Source organism: Urocampus carinirostris, chromosome 8 (genome assembly GCF_059441175.1).
Source record: "Urocampus carinirostris isolate Australia breed hairy pipefish chromosome 8, RoL_Ucar_1.0, whole genome shotgun sequence".
NCBI classification, from domain to species: Eukaryota; Metazoa; Chordata; class Actinopteri; order Syngnathiformes; family Syngnathidae; genus Urocampus; species Urocampus carinirostris.
Window position 1 is genome coordinate 28,765,290 of NC_142356.1, and position 20,874 is coordinate 28,786,163.

At 42.2% G+C, this 20,874-nt stretch overlaps 1 protein-coding gene across 2 annotated transcripts in view; it reads right to left on the reverse strand.

The window, feature by feature from the left end:
* Positions 1-18,972, reverse strand: part of grin2ab (glutamate receptor, ionotropic, N-methyl D-aspartate 2A, b) — a 200,914-nt gene extending 181,942 nt beyond the window's left edge. The window contains exons 1-2 of one of the 2 annotated variants that reach the window (XM_088342227.1): positions 18,529-18,972; positions 17,998-18,177 (exon numbers count right to left, since the gene is read on the reverse strand). In XM_088342227.1, the coding sequence (XP_088198353.1) occupies positions 17,998-18,177; positions 18,529-18,546 (198 nt within the window). In that variant the 5' untranslated portion in view covers positions 18,547-18,972. The remainder of the gene's footprint in view (positions 1-17,997; positions 18,178-18,528) is intronic. The other variant, XM_088342228.1, reaches the window with a different exon arrangement.
* Between the last annotated feature and the right edge of the window lie 1,902 nt (positions 18,973-20,874).

Consider the following 20,874-nt stretch of genomic DNA (forward strand, 5'->3'; position numbering starts at 1 on the left):
TCATCTTGAAAGGGGGATACCACTTGTGAGGTCCCTTCTCAAGGTTTCTCTTTTTCCTCGATATGCTGTTTAAAATCTAAAGAGGAAAAGTAAAAGCACAAATAACTACCCAAAAAAATCTACTACGGTACAGTATTGAAGACCATGGTATTCTATGTTTGCTAGCACAGACAGGAAAGGACCTAAAATGAAAGGCAAATCCGTCGGCGATCACGTAACCCCCCAGGAGCCAATCAGGAACGGATGTTGTCCCTGACGAGTGCCGGACAGACTGTCAAACGTGTTTGTTGACACGGCCGCCAGAGATTGGTAAAATTGAGATGCCCCACTCCTCCCTGGGGACAACTTTTGATTTATTTTTTTATTTACCTTCCGTGTTAAAAGACAGGCAGTCTTTTGATAGGCTGATAAAAAGCTGCGGCGTATCCGCCGCAGACCTGACTTCTGAAATGATTGTCCTCATACCGCAGGACAACACGGATGTGCAAATAGTCCGGGGAAATGTTTTTGAGTGCGAAGAACTACATTGACCGATGTGTCATCGAGTGGAAATAAAGGATTTGGGTTGAAGCAAAAGGGGATTAGTATCACAGTTTTGTTTTAAGCAATCATTTACGTTTTTCTGAACTAGGGCTCGGGTTAAGGTGTCAAGAAAAAGTTTTAATTTATATTTTAAAATTCGGCTCTGAAAACACAGATACCGCTGCAAAATTAAGGGTCTTAAGATAAATTTAAAACTGCAAAATACAATTTACAATCTGGGCTTAGACACAAGAGCATTAAACTAGTTTCTAATGTCTGTTTTGATACTGTTTGATAAGTTTACCCTGCTTTTAGTATTGGACAGCCCAGCTAATCAGTTTGAAAAGTTACATGTTCCAAATAGGTGAGTACCTGCTTTATTATTGGGCACCTGCAAAGGAGATTCCATAGGATGCCAATTATTTATTTTGTCTATTATACCTCACTGTTGTGCATCGTTTTGAATATTAGGCACTGTTTACATTACTGTCACTATTGGCCAATGATGCTCATCTTTGATTTTCACACACTTTAGTGTGTATCTGCTTTTGTGATCCACAAGATTTACTAGAAATAAAGGGCTCAGCAGAGAGCTTTCAGAACAGATTAGGATTTTGGCATTGTGGCAGTCCTTTCCTGTTATCCTTGCAAGTTCAAAATGAAGTGATGTCTTCTCACATTATTTTGTGAGTCTACTAATCTACCAATGTATTACTGTTAAAATACAAGCTTTTATTTCATGACAAAAAGTTACCGGACATCAGGGCAGAAAACTAAAAAGTTGCCTGATCAGCCATAAAGTTGCCTGCCCCATTTTTCACAACTTGAAACACAATAAGACGAATATTGGAAAAAAAAACGTTGTTGCAAAATATTAAGGATTGTAATCACAATATATAACAGAACAACACTTTAAAATGACGTTTATTATAATTCTACTTGTTCCCTGCTACACCCAGTTCAGGGTGTCCCCTCCCCACTGCCCAGATATAGCTGGGATGGGCTCCAGCACCCCCGTGACCCTACTGAGGATAAGCTGTGCAGATAATGGATGGATGGATAAACCTGCTTATAAAATTATTTGCATGTATATAACATCGCTGTTTTCCATCTGCCATCAGTATGTACCTGTATTTGCTCATTTTCATTCATGCAATGTTTGCGTTGCGTCATCTGCTACAAGTCACGTGACCTCTTTCCACGATGCTTTTAATGTACGTTTACATTTTGTAGTGTCATAATATTTGTTAGCTTCTTTTGAATATTTCTTCTGGGGCTGAAGTAGTTTTAAATCATTTATTCTGTTCTTCAGAAAATAAAAACTGCTTATAACTGTTTCTGTTTCTTTGGCATAAAAAGGGGAGGAATTATTGGTAGATCAATTATTATGTTCCTACTATCCGACACCTGCAAAGACGTTTGCTCTGGATGCCAGGGTTGTTTGTTATTTTGTCTATTATTGTTGTGCACAATCGTTTAGCATTTTTGCTCACTGTCAGTTGTTTTGACTTATTTTGCACTGCTGTTTGCGACTATTATGACTATATACGTACATCATTGTCACTATTGGCCAATTATTTTGCTGTTAATTATTTTGCTGTTCCGATATGACTTATTGTATGGTTTTTAAGGAAGAAAAAAAAACATAAACCTGGACCTTTAGGACCTGGAAGCTTGCCGCCTTCCAGATGCAAGCTCTCGTTTCCCTGTTGAAGGTGACACATTTTCTCAGTCCGACTGTTTATTTCCACTCAGAGCATTAGCGTGCGCAGCCGGTGTCCCTTGAGGCTGGTTTACCTTTAGTAACCTGGAAGATTTAATAACATATTTTTGAAAAGGGCTCTGAGGGGACCTTTTAGATCTGATTGAAATTCCTTATCTGAGATTTGGATCTTCTGTTCTCTTTGCGCGTTCAAAGTCCATTGATGTCTTCTCTCCTTATTTTGAGTGTCTTCTTTCTATACTTATCAGGTAGTTTTACAAGATAAAAAAAACTTACAAATGAGCAACAAGAGTTTTGTTGCAATGTGGCACCAAGCCCTACCTTGCTGGGTGTACTGCAGCATGTTGCGTTTGTGCTAATCTTGCTGGCTCTGAATGTGAAAAGGGACAAGGGTTCATTTCACTGTGTAGCTTAAGAGGGTGCTCCGGAGCAAGATCTGTCTATGAATATTGTGTAATTTATGGATATTGTTGCTATATAAAGTATTGAAGCCATTGTAGGTAATTAGAGTACTAGTGGGGGCTAATCATCTACTGGCTCTTCTTCTGAGGCGGCTGGTAAAATAGGATTTGGCCGTCATTTTCACATGGGAGCCCCGCTGTGCGTGTTATCTGTTCTCGAATAAAGCTTCGCAGGCATCACAATAGCGGGCGTGTGTGCAAGTAGGCAGGATAACAATGGCGGACTTAAAGCGGAAGACCATAAACAACAGCCATCGTAGGTCGGCATTATGCCGTTGCATGCAAGCACTGGAGAATGAGCTCCGTTGGAAATTTACCACGCCGTGTTACAAGCCACCAAATGAGAAACAAAACACCAAATAATGTGAAACAAATGAAAAAGTGTACAATTACTCACTGAACTCACTAATGTTACAACATTATTCGTTTAACTGGCTTTAGTTGCGATCATCTGGTAAAATTTGACTAAATTCAGACTCTTTTTTCAAAACCATACCCATGTTTTACAAAACCCTGTGATGTTTTTTTGCAGAAACGACCGTATCTTGTTCACAAACCAATACTATATTCTGTTGGGTTTTTTCATTATTATTTTGTCTTATTGTAAGGAGGCACAGCAGATCAGGTCTAAGGTTCAATTCCAGCAAACGGGCCCACCGTGCAGATGTTGCATGTTCCTGACGGGCCTGTGTGAGTTTCTTTCTGGCTCTCCAATTTCCTCCAACATTCCAAAAACGTGAATGGCAGGTCCAAATTGTCGCTAGGTATAATTTTGTAAATGGTTGTGTGTCTCTGTGTGGCCTGCTACTGGCTAGTAACCAGTCCAGGGTGTCCCCTTCCCACTCCCCAAAGATAGCTAGGATGGGCTCCATCACCTCCGCAACTCTATTGAGGATGAACAGTGCAGAAAATGGATGGACGAATGTTTCATTGTAATAAAATCCACAAACAGAAGCTCTCCGTAGCTTTTGTTTTATTCGCCATAAAGTCTCACTGAACACAGATGTTGAATTGAGCACGCGGAGGGAGAAAAAAGCCTCTCTCCATCACTATCTTTTGTCACCAATGAATCTTCTATTTAGTTTGAGACGTTTCAGCTTTGGGTCTGAACTACTGTGTTCTTTTTTATTTATTTGTTTTGGTTGTGTTTTGCCAAACGCCAGGATCAGAAATGTCACCACTCTGAGCTACATGCAAGAGGTAAAAAAATCTGTGTCACTGCAACCTGCTGCGTGACTCAAGTGAAATCAAGCTCTATTGGAAAAAAAAAAGCAGCAGATGAAATGGACTGAGCAAGGGGGTGGCTGGGGTTGGGGGGTCTCCGGTCCAGCATGAAAAACCTACTTGACGTAATCGCCAAGCACATCTGCCTTTTCCTCCAATGGCCACGGAGTATCAATATTGAGCTTGTCTTTGCTTTCAAAAGGGATGGCAGATGGCTTAAATCTACACTAAGCTCTGGTGTTAATATTAATGTGTGTGTGTCTGAGCGATTGTGACACTGAAGGTGTTTGTCGCAGTGCTGATGAGCCGCGAGAGAATTAGCATCCTGGCGGCTAAACACTCGGGTCTGCGGGCCCTCGTCAGTCAGTCTGGCTTCCAGATGCAGCAGACAGATGTTGATATTTGCTGGAAATTCTTGCGTTTACAGGGGAGTGCAATTAATACGCTCTGAGACAGCAAAGGAGAGGAAAGTAAGATGACATCATTAGATCTGAATTCATCAAGGGAAGCGACGTGATCAGGAGGACAGCTGGTGCGGCCCTCGCACACATTTGGGCTGACAGGCTGTATTTGACACTCACATTAGGGAACTTTCAAATTGGGCTTTCAAAGTCACAGGAGTTTAGGTCTCAAAGGAGAACTTTAGACAGGTTGAAGTTTTTTAACACGAGTTTTTATTCATTTCAACACATACATAATTCGAATGTAAACACACAGATGTACTAAACGCGAGGTCTGTTACCAGAGCCCTTAATATGTCGCTAACGCAAAGGACATAATGTCATCCCCACAAAGTTAGTTTTTTAAGAGAAATATGAAAGCCACAAGGGATGCAAAGCGTATTTTAACGAAAGTTCTCCAGTGATTCAGGATCTAGAATCAGTATTGTCACCCACACGCCGCCGCCCATCATTGCCAAGGTCCGAGTCATTTTTAAAAAGAAGCCTTTACACCTGAAAACAATGGTGACCGGGTGATGAAGGTGATGCATCTGAATCAGATCAGGAGGCTACTGCTGCTACTGGTAACGATGGAAACCTATTTCACGTGAGGGAGCAAATATCTACCCATAATAACAATCGAGAAAGCGGTGCGCGCCCCCAGGCTGTACTCTACTTGGCCAGGAAGTGGTGCCTCTAAAATCCTAGCAATTAAGGGATCAGTAATACGCGATCCCTGTTTAGTGTATCAAAGCTGTTTCTCTAATTTACAGGGACACTGTCTAATATTGGAACTGGATGGCGCTGCATTCTGTAGTGCACCTGAAAACGGGATTTAAAAAAGAATAAAAACTACAGAGAATTTAAATGACCCAACCGCACCATTTTCATTCATTTTTTTGGTCCAGATTTTCACATGGTTTTAGTATTTTTGGGGTACACATAGCCGCAAAATGGTGAAAAATATTCTCAGCTCCCTTCGGTTAGCCTTATGCTAAGTAAAATGAATACAAATTTCTCGACTTGGAAGTATTTTTAAAAATGCATTTTAAATGATAGTGCAGGATGGCACTGCAGGGCAGTGGTTTGCGCGTCCGTGGCACAGTTCTGAGGTTATGGGTTCAAATCCAGCTACCAGCCTTCCTGTGCAGAGTTTGCATCTTCTCTCAGTGCTTGCGTGGGTTTCCTCCAGGCACTCTGGTTTCCTCCCACATTGCAAAAAAAAACATGCACGTCAGGTTAATTGGCTGGTCCAAATTGTCCCTAGATGTGAATAAGCGAGTGAGTTGTCTGACTCTGTGTCCCCTGCGACTGGCTGGCAACCAGTTCAGGGTGTCCCCTGCCCATTGCCCGAAGTTAACTGGGATGGGCGGTGCACATAAAGAATCAATGGAAGTTTTGTACCACTAACAGGTGCTTGATAATGCACAGTAGTGGTTTAAGTTTGGTAAACTTGAGTTTTCCAGATTGCCTCAAATCTTCCAAAAGAAGTGATCTTTGTGTAAGCCTGGTTAATCAGTTCAAGGAGTTGAGTTTTCAGAACAGAATTTTAAGATATGGTGAGATTGTGATTTTCTAATTATTTTTAATTAAGTTAAGGTTTTCAAGATACTGTAAATTCGTGGTTTCAAACTAGAGGTGCATAATGTGATTCAGGTTTGTAATTTGGATTTTTTACCATGCATATTAAGCAATATTATGAGTTTTTAATTTGATGTCTATAGGCGGCGTCCAGAGCTTACAGTATTAAGGTTTTACTTTTTTTTTTAAATAAGAATATGTTAATTGAATGAACATCAAACATTTATGTCTCTATGTGGGCCTTCAGGTCAATGTTTCAAAAATGGGGACTCGAATTAGGGTTTTAAATTTCAGTTGTTTTCAAAAATTTGAATGACTGATTTTATTATGGTTTTATATACATTGTCCAATTGGGTTGTCAAACTAGAAAGTAATTGATATGGTTAGAAATTTGTTGTGGATCAGCGGTTTTTATCCTATTTCATTTGTAGGTAGTTTCAGAGTAGGTTTTGAAAACTCACTTATAGTTTTAAACAATTGTTGAGATCTGAAATTAACTGTTGAAATCAGTGTTACGGCTTCCAATTAGAGATTTTCAAGAAAAATACAAAAAACCTGACTGCAGCTCACTCGCTTTTACAATGAGCAATGATACCCCTGCCGGCTTCATTTTGATAAAACGATTAGCGTACACACGTGGGCTAAGGCTTAGAGGATTTAGGCTTACGAGTGCACATCAACAAGGAACCAATCAGAGGAGGTCATGTCAACAAAGGAACCAATCACGAAGGGGTCAAGTGGCTCATTAGCTTATGTCGCTCAGGCTAATCGCAAAGAGCAGGAAAAGCACAGGCGGGATAAAAAGGCAATTTTCATCATGTTCTTCATACAACCCGGGTCTCCTTTAATAATCATACAACACACTGGTACACTTGAACCAGAAAAACCGGAAGGAGAAATTAGCATGCCCAACTGCTAGCGTTGCCTGGCTAAAGGTGGCATTTAGTAAATGTGGCTTGCACTCAGGCTAGCAAACAGTGTTTGAAGAATTGATACAACCCCCCCAAGCAAGGTTCCCATTTTCAAATTAGCGTTTCAAGATAGTGATTGTTTGACGCTTCACATATAAGCGGGGGTAACTATGCAAGTATCTTACAAATTGTCATAGGGTACGGTGTAGAAAATTTGGGCAAATGCAATTGCTGAAATCACGTCTTTTAGCTACATGGAGTCGTGCAGTGCTCGTAGACGCATCGAGTAGGAACCCAGACTATGAGTTTTGATCAAGGTTTAAGGTTTGAATCCGCCTAAAACATTTCAATTTGAAATAGAGAATACCAATAAAATGATTTTGGCGGAAGAAGAAGTAGTAGGGTTGCAATTAAGGTTGAGAGTTTTACATTAGAATTTTGATATTTCATGTAATTTTAAAAACTGTTATAAAGGTTTTGTGACAGGTTTATTTCATTGTTTGGACTGGGCCACTGCTTTAAATTAGGGTTCCCACATTTAATTTTGATTTTGAGATCGGGTTTCAAAGTTGAGGGTGGGAGGATCGATCGAAATATTGGAAATTTTGATACTGAGCAAATATTTGGATCAGACTTATACGTCTTAAGAGCAATAGTGCCTTCCCATTTTAACTATCACTATAATAATATTGCAGCATGGCGGCGCAGTGGTTAGCGCGTGTGTGGCACAGTTCTGAGGTCATGAAATCGAACCTCCTGTGTGGAGTTTGGATGTTCTCCCCGTGCTTGCGTGGGTTTCCTCCGGGCACTCCGGTTTCCTCCCGCATTCCAAAAGAATGTATAACAGGTTATTTGGCTGGTCCAAATTGTCCCTAGGTGTGAATGAGCGAGCGGATTGTCTGTCCCTGTGTGCCCTGCGACTGGCTGGCAACCAGGTCAGGTGTCCCCTGCCCAATGCCCAAAGATAGTTGGGATGGGCTCCACCACCCCTGCGACCCTACTGAGGATAAGCGGTGCAGATAATGGATGGATGGATTTAATAATGTTGTTAGTGCGTCGCCGAATTAAACATACATAACTATCAAATTTGATTCAATTGTGGTTACAAAATATTTTGCAATGATATGTACAATATTATCTGGACTATGAGGTGCACCTGACTATAAGACACACCTTCAAAAACCTGGGAAAGATTTTTTTTTTCATATACAAAGAGCATCGAACTATAAAGCGCATCAGATAAAAAATGTATAGCACATAAATAGTACAGAATATAGTTTCACAACTCAAATGAATCGATTCATCCATAAATGTTTAACGTACGTAGAAGCATTTTGTTGTAATTTTTGCATTGCCAAAAATGTCTTTCCGGCTCTATGAAAGTGCATGGTATTAGAAGGTCCACTTTCAAATATCTGGCAAATTTCAGATTTTTGGGTCCACTTTATAGTCTGGAAAATATGTAACATTGCAGTACTTGTTTTCTTTACACTGCTGGTTTTTTTTTTTTACTTTGCTGACTTTTGTTCATAAAGAGTTGTTGATATTGAAGTTTTTTAATTTTTTATTCTCTTGAAGTGTTGTCCTCATATTGTCAAGTGAGTGTTTCAAAGTATGGTTACAATCAGTATCAATCAGATTTAAAAGAGCTAAGATTGGAAGTAGGGTTTCAATATTTATGGTTTTGATCTTAAGATTTGAGGGTGATGGGCCCATCTGGGGGAGGCAGAAACTGGAGGCAGGGCTGCTCAAAACAAGGGATTGCATTTATTAACAAAACTAGAAACAAAGTTACAAGTGAACAAGAAGGCACACAGCATATGGCATGGCCAAACAAAAATGTAACCTCACAAAGTCCAGTTAAAACCCCGGTTGGGGCCCTCTGGTGGTAGAATATTATATCAGACACTAACATTTGAACCATAATTCACTGTTTAAAATTATCTGATCAAGGTCTTTTAGATCAATTGGACAGTTTTATGAGGATTTCAAGGGGATTATCTTTAAGTCAGAGTTAAAGTTGAAAAAAAAAATGATTTGATACTCAAGCTAGGATTTGTAGTGTGTTTTGTCTTTGCAAAGTAAGGTTTAAGTCCAAGATTAGGTTGAAAAAGGCAAGGATTTCAAATTGGGGCTTTCCAATGAGTGTTTTAAGAAGGTCTTGAGCAAAGGTTGGTATTTCCAACAATATGTTTTTTTTCAAAGTACGGTTTCAAGACAAGGAAATGCGGGTTGTAAACCAGGTTTGGCATTTTACAAATGGTTAGGAATTCTAATTATGGTTTTCACATACCCATTTCTGAGAAGTGAGGGTGATCTCAATTTCAGTTCTTACTTGTGTGTTTTGTCACTCCAGCCTATGTTTTGCGTATTGGTGCCCAAACCACATCAATTGTAGCCTGGTCATCCTGGATTCAACCTTTTTGCCCCCTTCTCAAGCTTCCCTATTTTCCCCATTTTGTGGTTTTTGAGTTTTTCATTCCCTGCATGCAGGTTTCAGATCAGGGGGCGTTGCAGTTGTGACCTGTTCAGCCCCTCGCTTTGCCTTTATGTGATTAAGGGCTATAAATAAATGTGACTCGACTTGACTAAATATGAATTTTGAAATTCAAAACATGTAAAGCCTCAAGTCTATGACACAATTTCAACTTTACGTAGGAGGGAATTTCCCTGTGTTTGACGTCATATCGGGAAGCCTTTCTCTTGCAACATACAGACGCCCACGCTCCCTACCCACCCGCGCCCTGCAGGTGGTGACCTATCTTGCATCTTGCTTACATAACTTCCCAAAGATCTTTGGGAGGCAGGCAGGAGCAATGTTGCAGAACAGCGGCATCCTTTCTGTGGAACCAGTTGGGCCACAAGCCTCGCCGGCCCAACTCGGGGCCACAGATGTTCCGGGAGTGGCGGAATGCTAGGCGGAGGCGGCGGTAATTGACTTTCAAGTCGTTCATCCGCTCCTTCTTTTGACTCGCTCAGCGAGCAGCTGACGGCCAGCGGCCTCGCCAGAGGCCGACCGGCTGCGCACGCTAATGCTCTGAGTGGAAATAAACAGTCGGACTGAGAAAATGTGTCACCTTCAACAGGGAAACCAGAGCTTGCATCTGGAAGGCGGCAAGCTTCCAGGTCCTAAAGGTCCAGGTTTATGTTTTTTTTTTCTTCCTTAAAAACCATACAATAAGTCATATTGGAAATGGGTGTTTAATACAAAGGTTTTATACAAGCTTAGTTCATGGTTTAACACAGGGGTCAGCAACCTTTTTGGTGTGGAGTGACACTTTTAAATTTCCTTGTAAATCAGTGTGCCCCACCAAGAGTAATGACTCGCACGACAATTTTTTTCATATCCAACAGCGCTGTCATTTTACACCTGTCCAAATATACAACATGGATATACATTTTAATCGTATAACTGTGTTTTTCAACCCTTTTTGGACCAAGGTACACTTTTATTTATGGAAAAGTTCCGAGGCCTACCGTCCGTCGAAAATGTTTGAGAATGAAGTTATGTCAAATATTTCACTGTACTACCTCATGGCAGATAAGTAGTATATAAAAAGAAGAAAATAATACTTCCAATAAAAAAGAATGATGTGCTTTATGTTTTTATTTTTTACAGTGCAATCTTAAACCGCTTTGTTGAACAAATTAGGTAATTAAATGTACTGTGGTACCTCAAGGGCAGATAATTAGTACATAAAAAGTATATAAAAATCTACTGCCACCTCCTGATATGGATGACTAATATAGTTCCTTGTCTGAAGACAGCAAAACTACTGAATAATGGCCTGATTCTTTTGGAAAGATAATATCGGGAAATTTCCTCCAGCACACGAGACAAGGTCTCATGGCACACTAGTGTGCCCCGGCACACTGGTTGAAAATCACTGGTATAACTGACCAATTTATCTTCCAATATTCTTGTTCATCAATCAACTAAAAAATGAATGTGAATAACAAGTGGAAAGGCCTCTAGCCATCCAACTTTTTGCCACAAAAACTAACCAGAATCAACTATTCTTCATTAACAATGAACTACAATCAAAAAACAAGTGCTATGGACATCTACCATACCATTCATCAATAATATCTTGTTATGCTATGCGGGAGCAATGTGATAGTGTTGTTTTTTTTAGCAGTGACAAAGGTTTTCAGGGTCTTGTCGGACTCATCCTTGAATTCATGTTTCGTCTCGTAACGGCGTTTAACACTTGATGGGCGAGGTACAACGCACTCGAGACATAATGCACAAAACGGCACGGTCATTTTTTGCACAAAGCCTCAATCGTCTGTCCATGCTGGCTGAAAAGAACGAGATCTTTTCGCTCGAGGAGCCGTCATAATTCGTTCATTTATCGCGCTCATGTGTTTCGTTGGCTGCGTTAAAACACGGAGGCGCGGTGCAGACACGCGCTCACACACGAAACAGAAAAGGAGGGGCGCAACTGAAAATGTCTAAATTTCAGGTAAAAATGCGCTTTAAAAAAAAATCATTATTATTTGTATTATTTTGTCGTGTGTGCGATCGCGTGCCACTGGTTAAGCTCTCGCGTACCAGCAGTGGCACGCGTGTCATAAGTTGCCGACCCCTGGTTTAACATATCATTTTTAAATTAATTCAATTCTGGTATTCAAAAGGAGAAGTGTTGCAATCTTGGTGTCATATTTGACTCAAATTACTGCAATAACGTTTTCCCTGTCTTGACAATATTGTAAAAATTTGCTCAATGTTGTCTCAAACTGATGCGGAGGTTATAATTCATGCTTTTGTTACATCTCGACTAGCCTACTGTTGGTCTCTGGTCTCCCTATGTCTGGTATCAAACTTTTTTTCAGTTGGTGCAGAATTCTGAAGCAAGAATTTTGATGAGGACAACAAAATGTCATCATAATACTTGCACTGGCTCCCTGTTTGTTTAAGATGACTGTTACTAACATACAAAAGCTTGCATGGTCTTACCCTCTCTTAAATTTTCCATTAAATTGTGCCATAAGTTCCTACTCAAAGCTTCTGCTCAGAAAATGCTGGACTGCATGAGACTCCAAGAGCCAAGAAGGAATACGCAAAATTAAAAGGGTTCTCCTTTGGTGCTCTAGTACTATCAATATTACGTCAGAGATAAGATCTGTAACCTCAGTGGAAGTGTATAAATCAAACATAAAACACATTTATATTCTATGGCTTATAATTGATGTCTAACTCATACTATTGCTTTCTTGTCTTTCAGGGATGCCTGGCTGTGTCACAATCACCCGGATCGGGAACACCTGTGTTCAGGATTTGGCGCCAACAGCCAGGACAGCTGATTGGCGCACCCTGTATATTTAAATCCCCAGCTTCCAGTTACACTTTGTTCGATTGTACTATGCGATCTGTTGCCATTTGCTCAGAAAGCCCGTACCTCCGACTCTTTGCCTGCCTCCTGTTGTTCTACCTGATCTCCGTTGCCGACCCGTTTCCGAATCTGCCTACGACCTGCCCTGCCCGCCTGACTCCTGATCTCTCTTCCGAACACAACGACGCCCTTCTTGTCCAGCCCCAACCAACAACACGACGACTACGCCTGTCCGCAACCATTCCCGCCAAGCCTTCACCCGCCTGTCAAGTCTCGACAATCCCTCAAACAACGGATCGAAGATTCACGTCTTGTCATTCCTTCCTTCCAATAAAAACCAAGAAACGAGTGCAAGTGATCTCAGTTTTCATTACATCCTGCCTGACAGGCTGGTGGCAAAGCAAGGGAGAAGGACAAGTGTAGATTCCGTAAATTGCATGAATTTGCATCTGCGCCTGATGCGTGCCATCACCTGGCACCTTCTGCATCAAATAGGTGGTTGAGATGGAGAGCATCATTGTTGCTGTCTTGGACTTTTGTGCAATTTCTGTAACTGCTTGTGTCTATTTTTCTGTTAGCAATGTTTTGTGTACTGGTTCCCAATCAACATACATTGCAGCCTGGTTATCCTAAATGGGGGAATTTACCAATGAGTGGTACTTTCCCAAGGTTTCTCATTCTTCTTCATGCTATTTTTTAGTTGTTTCCTGCCCTCACATAGCTTTGAGATCAAGGAATGTTGTAACTACAGTACCTTAACTGTGAGCCAGTGCCGCCCTTTGTGACTCTCTGTGTTTAAGGGTCACAAAAATAAATGTGACTTGACTTGTGACATATACTTTTTTGCTAGATTACTTTTCTTAACAATAAGGAGTCAAGTGTGTGGAAATGACGTATTCTTGTAAGTGTGTCAGCACTTAACGGCTCTCAAAACCAGCAGCGAGTTTTCTTTGAGGCATCAGCAGCATCTGTTTATGACTGCGTAGCAGCCTTTGCTGCAATGCTGTCTGGACATTTCCCCTTGGCGGTCGTATGGAGATTGAGTGCTAATTTCGGGATTAGGCTCGGGAAGTGCTTGAGACGTACCAACCAAATAAGAAGAATATGATCAATATCAACCTAAAATACAAAATCTTACTGTTAGCATTACGATTGGTAATACCTTTCTTTAATCATCATTTTTTTAAAAACATTTAGTGCTAAGTTAAATAGAAAAATGTCGTATAATAGAGAAAGTTTTGTATAGTTTAGAGTGAGTATGACTACAGGTCCAAAATTCATTGAATAGGTAGGATTACATTTAACTTATAAATTAGTTTATGATTTGATATTCTTGTGCCGTTTTTTAATCAAGACCTAAATTGTTGTTAGCCAGTAAATCAAATTAAGTATAATTAAATCAAAATGAGGTTGGTTGGTCGGTTGGTCGGTTGGTCGGTTGGTCGGTTGGTCGGTTGGTCGTTTGGTCTGTTGATCGTTTGGTCAGTTGGTCAGTTGGTCAGTTGGTCAGTTGATTGGTTTGGTGGTTGGTCACTCAGTTGATTGATTGGTTGTTCGGTCGCTCCATCGGTTGCCTGCTTGCTTGCTTGCTCTGTTTATTGGTTGATTGGTTTGTAGATTGGTTAGTTCGTTGGTTGCTTGGTTTTTGGTCCTCTAAGTACTGGACTGCCTGTGCATGATTTATCAATAATACTTTACTGTTATAAGTTTTGGCTTGGTTTCTACTTGGAGACAGTAAGTGAATCAATGTGATTGCCCATTTTAACAGCCTATAATTAGCTAGGTCATGATTTGCAAAACTGTCAGGTTTCAACTAATGAAATGGTCTATGGACAGACAGACAGTATACGTGACCAGGTTTTGTGTCAGGAAATCACAAGTGGGTCACCTTTTTATAACTGAGCACTGCATATTAAGTCTTGGTGAGAAGAAAATTCTGAGGGAGGGAGAAGAAGAGGGAGAGAGGGAGAGGGAGAGGGAGAGGGAGAGGGAGATGGAAAGAGAGAGAGGAGAGAAAGGGAAAGAAAGAGAGAGAGAGAGAGAGAGAGAGAGAGAGAGAGAGAGAGAGAGAGAGAGAGAGAGAGAGAGGGGGGGGGGGGTTTAACGTTGTATTTAATATGATTGTGTGGGTAATTAGATCCCTTAACCACTAAGGTCATAGGGGCACCATTTCCTGTGGTGTGTCTTGGGCAAGTACTGGTGGAGCCCATCCCTTTCCGGGGTAACAAATGTTTACGTGGGATATAAAGTAGGCAGGGAGAGAGGCGCCTAGCCGAGAGGCTCCCCAAAAATGTGACTTGTTTGGCCACCAGTACAAAAGCAGCATATTTTCCTTCTGATGGGCGACTCATCCAGTTGCAAGACAACACATCACCTTCACGCTGCTCGCGTCATGCTCCAGCCTAAAATGGTGCCTTCAAATGCACACCCATCACCTCTCATCACTGACTCCTTTATGTGGCCTGCTTCTGGGACTATTAGGGTGGACACTTTTTCTGTTGAAACGTGACATCCCCCTGTCCAACTTCGGCCTACACTCACATTACTCTACCAAAACCGTATCAGGGTCCATACATGTTCTCATCTCATCTCATCTCATCTCATCTCATCTCATAGCTGCACCGCTTATACTCAGTAGGGTCGCGGGGTGCTGGAGCCCATCCCAGCAATCATCGGGCAATGGGCAGGGAACACCCTGAATTGGTTGCCAGCCAATCGCATGGCACACAGGGACAGACAACTCGCTCGCTCATTCACACATAGGGACAATTTGGACCGGCCAATCCACCTGAAATGCATGTCTTTGGAATGTAGGAGGAAACCGGAGTGCCCGGGGAGAACATACAAACTCGACACAGTAAGTCCGGTATCTGAATTTGAACCCACACAGGAGGTTCCCAAGACCTTAGAACTGTGCCGCACACGCGCTAACCACTTCGCCGCCGTGCTGCCCTCCATACATATTTCTATATTATATTCACAATGAATATGACGTCAGGCGGGTGTTGTTTTTTTTTTTTTTTTGTTTACAGCGCTATGGAGATCGAACTCAAAAACTCGGTAGCAAGAACAAGTTTTTTTTTTAAATCTGGTTGCTCGCTATATACGTAACACCTACATACAGAACAGACTGTACAGCTCGTGGGTCGACTGCTCCTGTGGCCGTGCGCAAGTGCCAGAAATCATACCGTACTGTGGTCCAGGCCTGCCTCCTTCCCGCCTGCCTGCCTGCCTGCCTGCCTGCCTGCTTGCCTGCCTGCCTGCCTGCCTGCCTGCCTGCCTGCCTGCCTGCCTGCCTGCCTGCCTGCCTGCCTGCCTGCCTGCCTGCCTGCCTGCCTGCCTGCCTGCCTGCCTGCCTGCCTGCCTGCCTGCCTGCCAGTCAGAGGAAAGAACGGGTAGATCAATCTGCCCACCCGTACCAGAAGTTCAAAATGACAGGCAAACAGGAAGTGTAGCACAGTGTGGACTTCTAAAGTGGTCTGCTACTGTGGGAACACCACAAATTTTCATGAACACCTGGGAAAAAAGGTCACACTACAGAGAACAAAATTGTACCATGTTACTGAACAAAAACCTGTTTATCCATTGTTACTATGGAAGCAAAGCCAAAAGAAATTCTTCATTGAGCAGAGGGCCAAAGGTTGTGACTGATAGGCAAACGACACTTTATTTGCACGACTGGCTTTATTTTCATCATATTGTACAAGGGAAGATATTTCAGTTGTCTTATTGACATTGATTTAAGTATTTTGTTTGTGTTGCATTGCTGCTTTTTTGGTTTATTTCTCTTGTCTTTGTTTCTGCAATGGGAAAAATATATTCATTTTTATACTGTTGATGTTTGCATTAGAGTTATTTAATACCAAAAAACATTTTTACATATTGAAATGTTTTTGTTGTGTTTATCGTAATGGATTTTTCAATGACCATGACATTTCCACAAATTGCCCTGAATTCACTTTGATCAGATCATTACCAAACGTCCAAGTATTGGCCACCCTACCTAATGCCCAAAATCTAAAGCTTTCAACCAAAATAAGTTTATTATTATGTGTGAACATTTTGACAACACTCCTTCTTTTGCATGGCCTGCTTTCAGGATGTGTTTAACTAAAGTAAACAAGAAGTAAGGTGAAAGTAGTAACATTCAGTACAAGATATCCAGTACAATGGACTTTTCAAGTGAATGTTTACGGTCATACCACTCTGAAAACGTCTGATCTCAGGAAGTTAAACAGCGTCGGGCCTGGTTAGTACTTGCATGGGAGACCACCTGGGAATATAAGGTGCTGTAAATCGGTCATTTGGCGCACGCTCTGCTGCGACAGCTCTATCTTAACCCCGTGTTACAGTCGGTGAAAATGAATTTCCCTAAGGGGACAAAATAAAAATAAATATAAAAAGAGATTCTCTTTTTTTGTTTTTGGAAGTCTGTTTTCAATGTGGGGGTGCTGCATTTGACATACACACACACACACACACACACACACACACATAAAAACTCACATCCTATTTTTACAGGCAATTACTCAGACAGTATGTCCCACATAAATGTTTATTGGCATATGCAATGCTTGTTTAAGCACTTACTAGCATATAGATATGAAAAACTTTAATAGTTTAGAACCATTCTATTCATATCTAGTCAATGAAAGAGTGAGTCCATTTTATACACACGCATGCGCGCATTTACACCCGCGAACACGATTTAGCAAGACGATGAGCCTGTGCTGAAATTATAGGCCTGATAGATTTGGGAGGCTGCATGACTTCCATGCAAGCTGTGTGTGTGATTGTGTGCGTGTGTGTCTGGGGGGGTGTGCGGGCCTATAAAACGTGACTCTATTCAAAGTGTAATTTGAGAATGCATTTGCATGGCCTCTCTCATCAGCATCATCACGAGCATCATCATGTGACAGGCAAGCGATGCAACGGCGTTCCCTAGCGTCAGTCAGCAGAAGCGCACGCGTCAACGGCATGCTGCAGCGACCACGCGCACAACACTCGCTCAGTGACCGAAATTCCGACTCTTACTGGAGACCCGGACCTTTCTGCTCGCTCCCTAAACTATCTGTCTCTTTCACCTGCCAAATAATGGAAGACCAACAATTCCGTAATTCAATTAATAAATTAAACATTCAACTTCTAAAAACTGCCTTAAAACAAAAGTAAATCAATCAAAACGACCTTTTAAAATAAAAAGCTATTAGCTAGATGAATACAAACGTACTTTGTATGAAAGAGAGGAATATAGAAGGAGAAATGGGATACTTACACACGAAGAGGAAAAGAGAGAGAGAAGGGGAGAAAGAAGAGATAGAGCAAAAGTGAACGAGAAAAAAAGTGTGTGAGCAAAAGAGGGAGAAAGAGAGAGCAATAGAATGAGAAAGAGAGAGAAAAAGAAAGAGAGAGAGAGAGAGAGAGAGAGAGAGAGAGAGAGAGAGAGAGAGAGAGAGAGAGAGGGGGGGAGAGAAAATAGGAGCAAGAAAGAGGAGAGGAGAGAAAGAAAAAAGGAAGAAAGAAAAAGAAAATTACAGACAGAAAAAGAGAGAGATGGAGAAAAGGAAAAAATAAAAAGAGGAATCGAAAGGGTAAAAGAAAAGGAGCATTGAGGACAGAGAACGAGAGAGGGAAAGAAAGAAAGAAGAGAAAGAAGTTTAAGAGAAAGAGGGAGCATTCATTATTTATGGGGAGCCGGCTCTAGAGGCAGACTTTGAAGAGCCGCCCCATAGAGCCGTTTCGTTCGAAAACAATCCATCACTTGTGCGCACACCACTCGCTGGTCTTGTCTAGGCTTACCTTGGCTGTCACCGGGCGCGTTTTTCTCCTTCGCCCTGCAGCTCCGTGCGCGACACCGCCGTTTCCTCCGCTTTCCCGACCCGCACGCCACCGTCTTGGTGGCCGACCATCTCGCCTCTTCTCCGGGTCCTCATCTTCTACCTTCTTCCTCCTCCTTGTGCCAAAATGTTTCAACTTGATCTGCGAATCATGCACATTACGTGGGAGATTACAGAGATTGTAACTGCTGTTGTTGTTGATGTTTTGCTGGTGCGCGTGCACGCGCTGCATGCGGCTACTTGTTGAATTCTGCCAGGCGATGACGAGCGCACGCAGAAGCGTGACTGAATCATTAGCATATTTAATAGCGTGCGGAGGAGCGCTAGAATCGGAGTTGAATTAAAAAGTGCGCGTTGATGAAGCAAGGAGCAAAGAACCCATCCACTTGCGTGGTTATTTTAGCCCTCTACCATTCCCAAAAAGGACAAACCCACCTCCTTGCGCAACTCGTGCTAAAATTGCAAGGTTTCCCAAGCAGACCTCAGCACTTACCCCATTCCCGTGACACATCTCTCCAGGCGGCCGTGTGGCGATGACATTGCAGCCTGTTACTCCATTCGCGTGCCCTCCAAAGGGTGAGACGCCCCTCTCAACCCCTTGTCAAATTAATCCATCAATTTCGTCTCCATCCACGGGAAAGAAAAGAACACGCAGGCACACACCAGCACCTCCACCCAAAAAATGAGAACCACACACTTGGAATAATCCACCTGTTTCGACCGTGTAGACCCCCACCGACCCGCCCGGAGCTCAAGTGCTGATTTCCTGCAGTTCCTGATGGAGTCCAATGTCCACTCCAAGCGTGAGGAGGCGGCTGAAGGCGACCAGGCGGTGGGGGGAGGCAGGGTGGGTAATTGGGCAATATATTTGGGGGGTAGGAGGGGATCGCCAGGTAACTCCGCGTGCGTTCCGCAGTGTGAGAGCCCGTGGACAACCTCCTCCTCCACCTCCTCCTCCTCTTCTGTTCTCCTTCTGGATTCTTTGAGACTCAAGAGCGTGTGTGTGAATTTAGGGGAGATTCCGCCAGCTACTTACGCGCGCACACATACGAATATATAATCCCATACCTCGTGCACGCGTGCATCTTCAAAAACGCACAGCCAAGTAGGTCCGAGAAGCGACATATGCACGAGAATGTTTGCCGCTCGGAGTCTTCGAGTGCCCGCAGCCCGCCTGCCCACGCACCGCTGGTTGAAGGCACTTCCACAGCAGCAGACTAGTTAATTAAACATAGGGACACCACACCGGGGCCTGAATGAGAGCAAGATGATGCACGTAGCAGGGACGGTGGGTGAGGGAGGGCATTGCAAACATCTGTGACTTCATCTTCCATTTATAAAATATTATCAAATGTCTATTCAGCAAATGCATGATGGGAAATACATGCGCAACAATTCCAGTGGGATAATCCGACATGTGCACTTGTCAAAAACGTCAGAAAACATTGTGCAAATTTTTATGGTTGCCGCCCTTTACCCAGACGTGAAAAGACGGATTTTTGGGCTCGTAATATGGAAAGAAAAATGGCAACACACATACTTTAAAGTGACAACATAGTCACCAGTTTGAATGAATAATACTTAATTAAAAATCCGAAATTGACTTTTTCAAAAATCTGAAAGTAGCTGTACGGTATTTGCAACTTGTTTACTTACTGCCACTATCTCCTGGCTTCCGTTATTATTGCAGCCTCTGTCACGCTCCTTATAATGTGCGTGCAAGTACGTGCAATTCTTAGCTGCACTCAAATAAACCCTTGTTCCTTTTTAGCTTCCTTGGGATTTGTGTTGGCGTTTGGATTGTATTTGAAACAGGCCTTTTCCTAATTTCACTATTTTCATGCTACACTAACAAATTGAAACAAAACAAAGTCATCATTATATTGTAGTCTGCCCTGAACAGCTTTGCTAAAAGTCAGATAAAAGCGGACAGGCACAGTGGAAAATAAAGCACAAGAGCTCTTTGAACTCAATTGGGCACTGTTTACATATGATTAATAAAAAAAGATGGTTAAGTGATCCAACCAACCAATTCTCATCACAGTTACTGTAAGTGTTGCTGTCTTTGTTTTGCACAACTACAAAGCAGAGAGTTATGGCAGTGCAATTGCTGCTCACGGGATGACAGTTTGAGTAACCCGCCTTAAGATAAAAGTTAATTGTGTATTGTTTTTTTCTGGGGGGGGGGGGGTGAAATCCAATGGTTTTGCAAGATGGTACACATTTCCCATTAAATGTGACTTCAATGCGATCTCCTTTGACTTCTATGTGATCTCCTGTGTGAGCATCACATGTGCAGAGGAGGTCACGTGACATGACAAGTAATGCGCTCAGGGTTTGCGTAAGTACTCATCGATACTAACGGTGGAACGTGTCACAACTTTTGTGCTACCTGAAGCTGAAAAGAGTTGTCCCCCCAAACATTATTTAAATCCAAAACCTCGCTTTCCCTCCATTTCATGCTCTCCGTGTTTTCGTCTGCCATGGTTGTTGATTCCTTCGCTTCCTCCCGCCTGGTTGAACGCAGGATAGTGACATCTGCTGCCTATCAATAATGTGGAGGTCGCATGGATGGGGCCGACCGATTCATAGCAGTCGCATTCCAAAAGATCTGATATGTATCGGATTTAGACCGCATATGAAAGTGGCCTGGGTCTGGTTCAAAAAAGTCGGATATGCGCCTTTCAGACATACTTTAACAGATAGGATCCAGGCCATGTGTTCTTGCAATAACTTCTGATTTTTTTGCAGTGTGAAGTTAGCCTTTGTCTTCAATATGATGAAGTCCATCTACCGTTAAGGAGTTTAAATGGCCTTCAGTTATTCTTTTCCTTTTTTA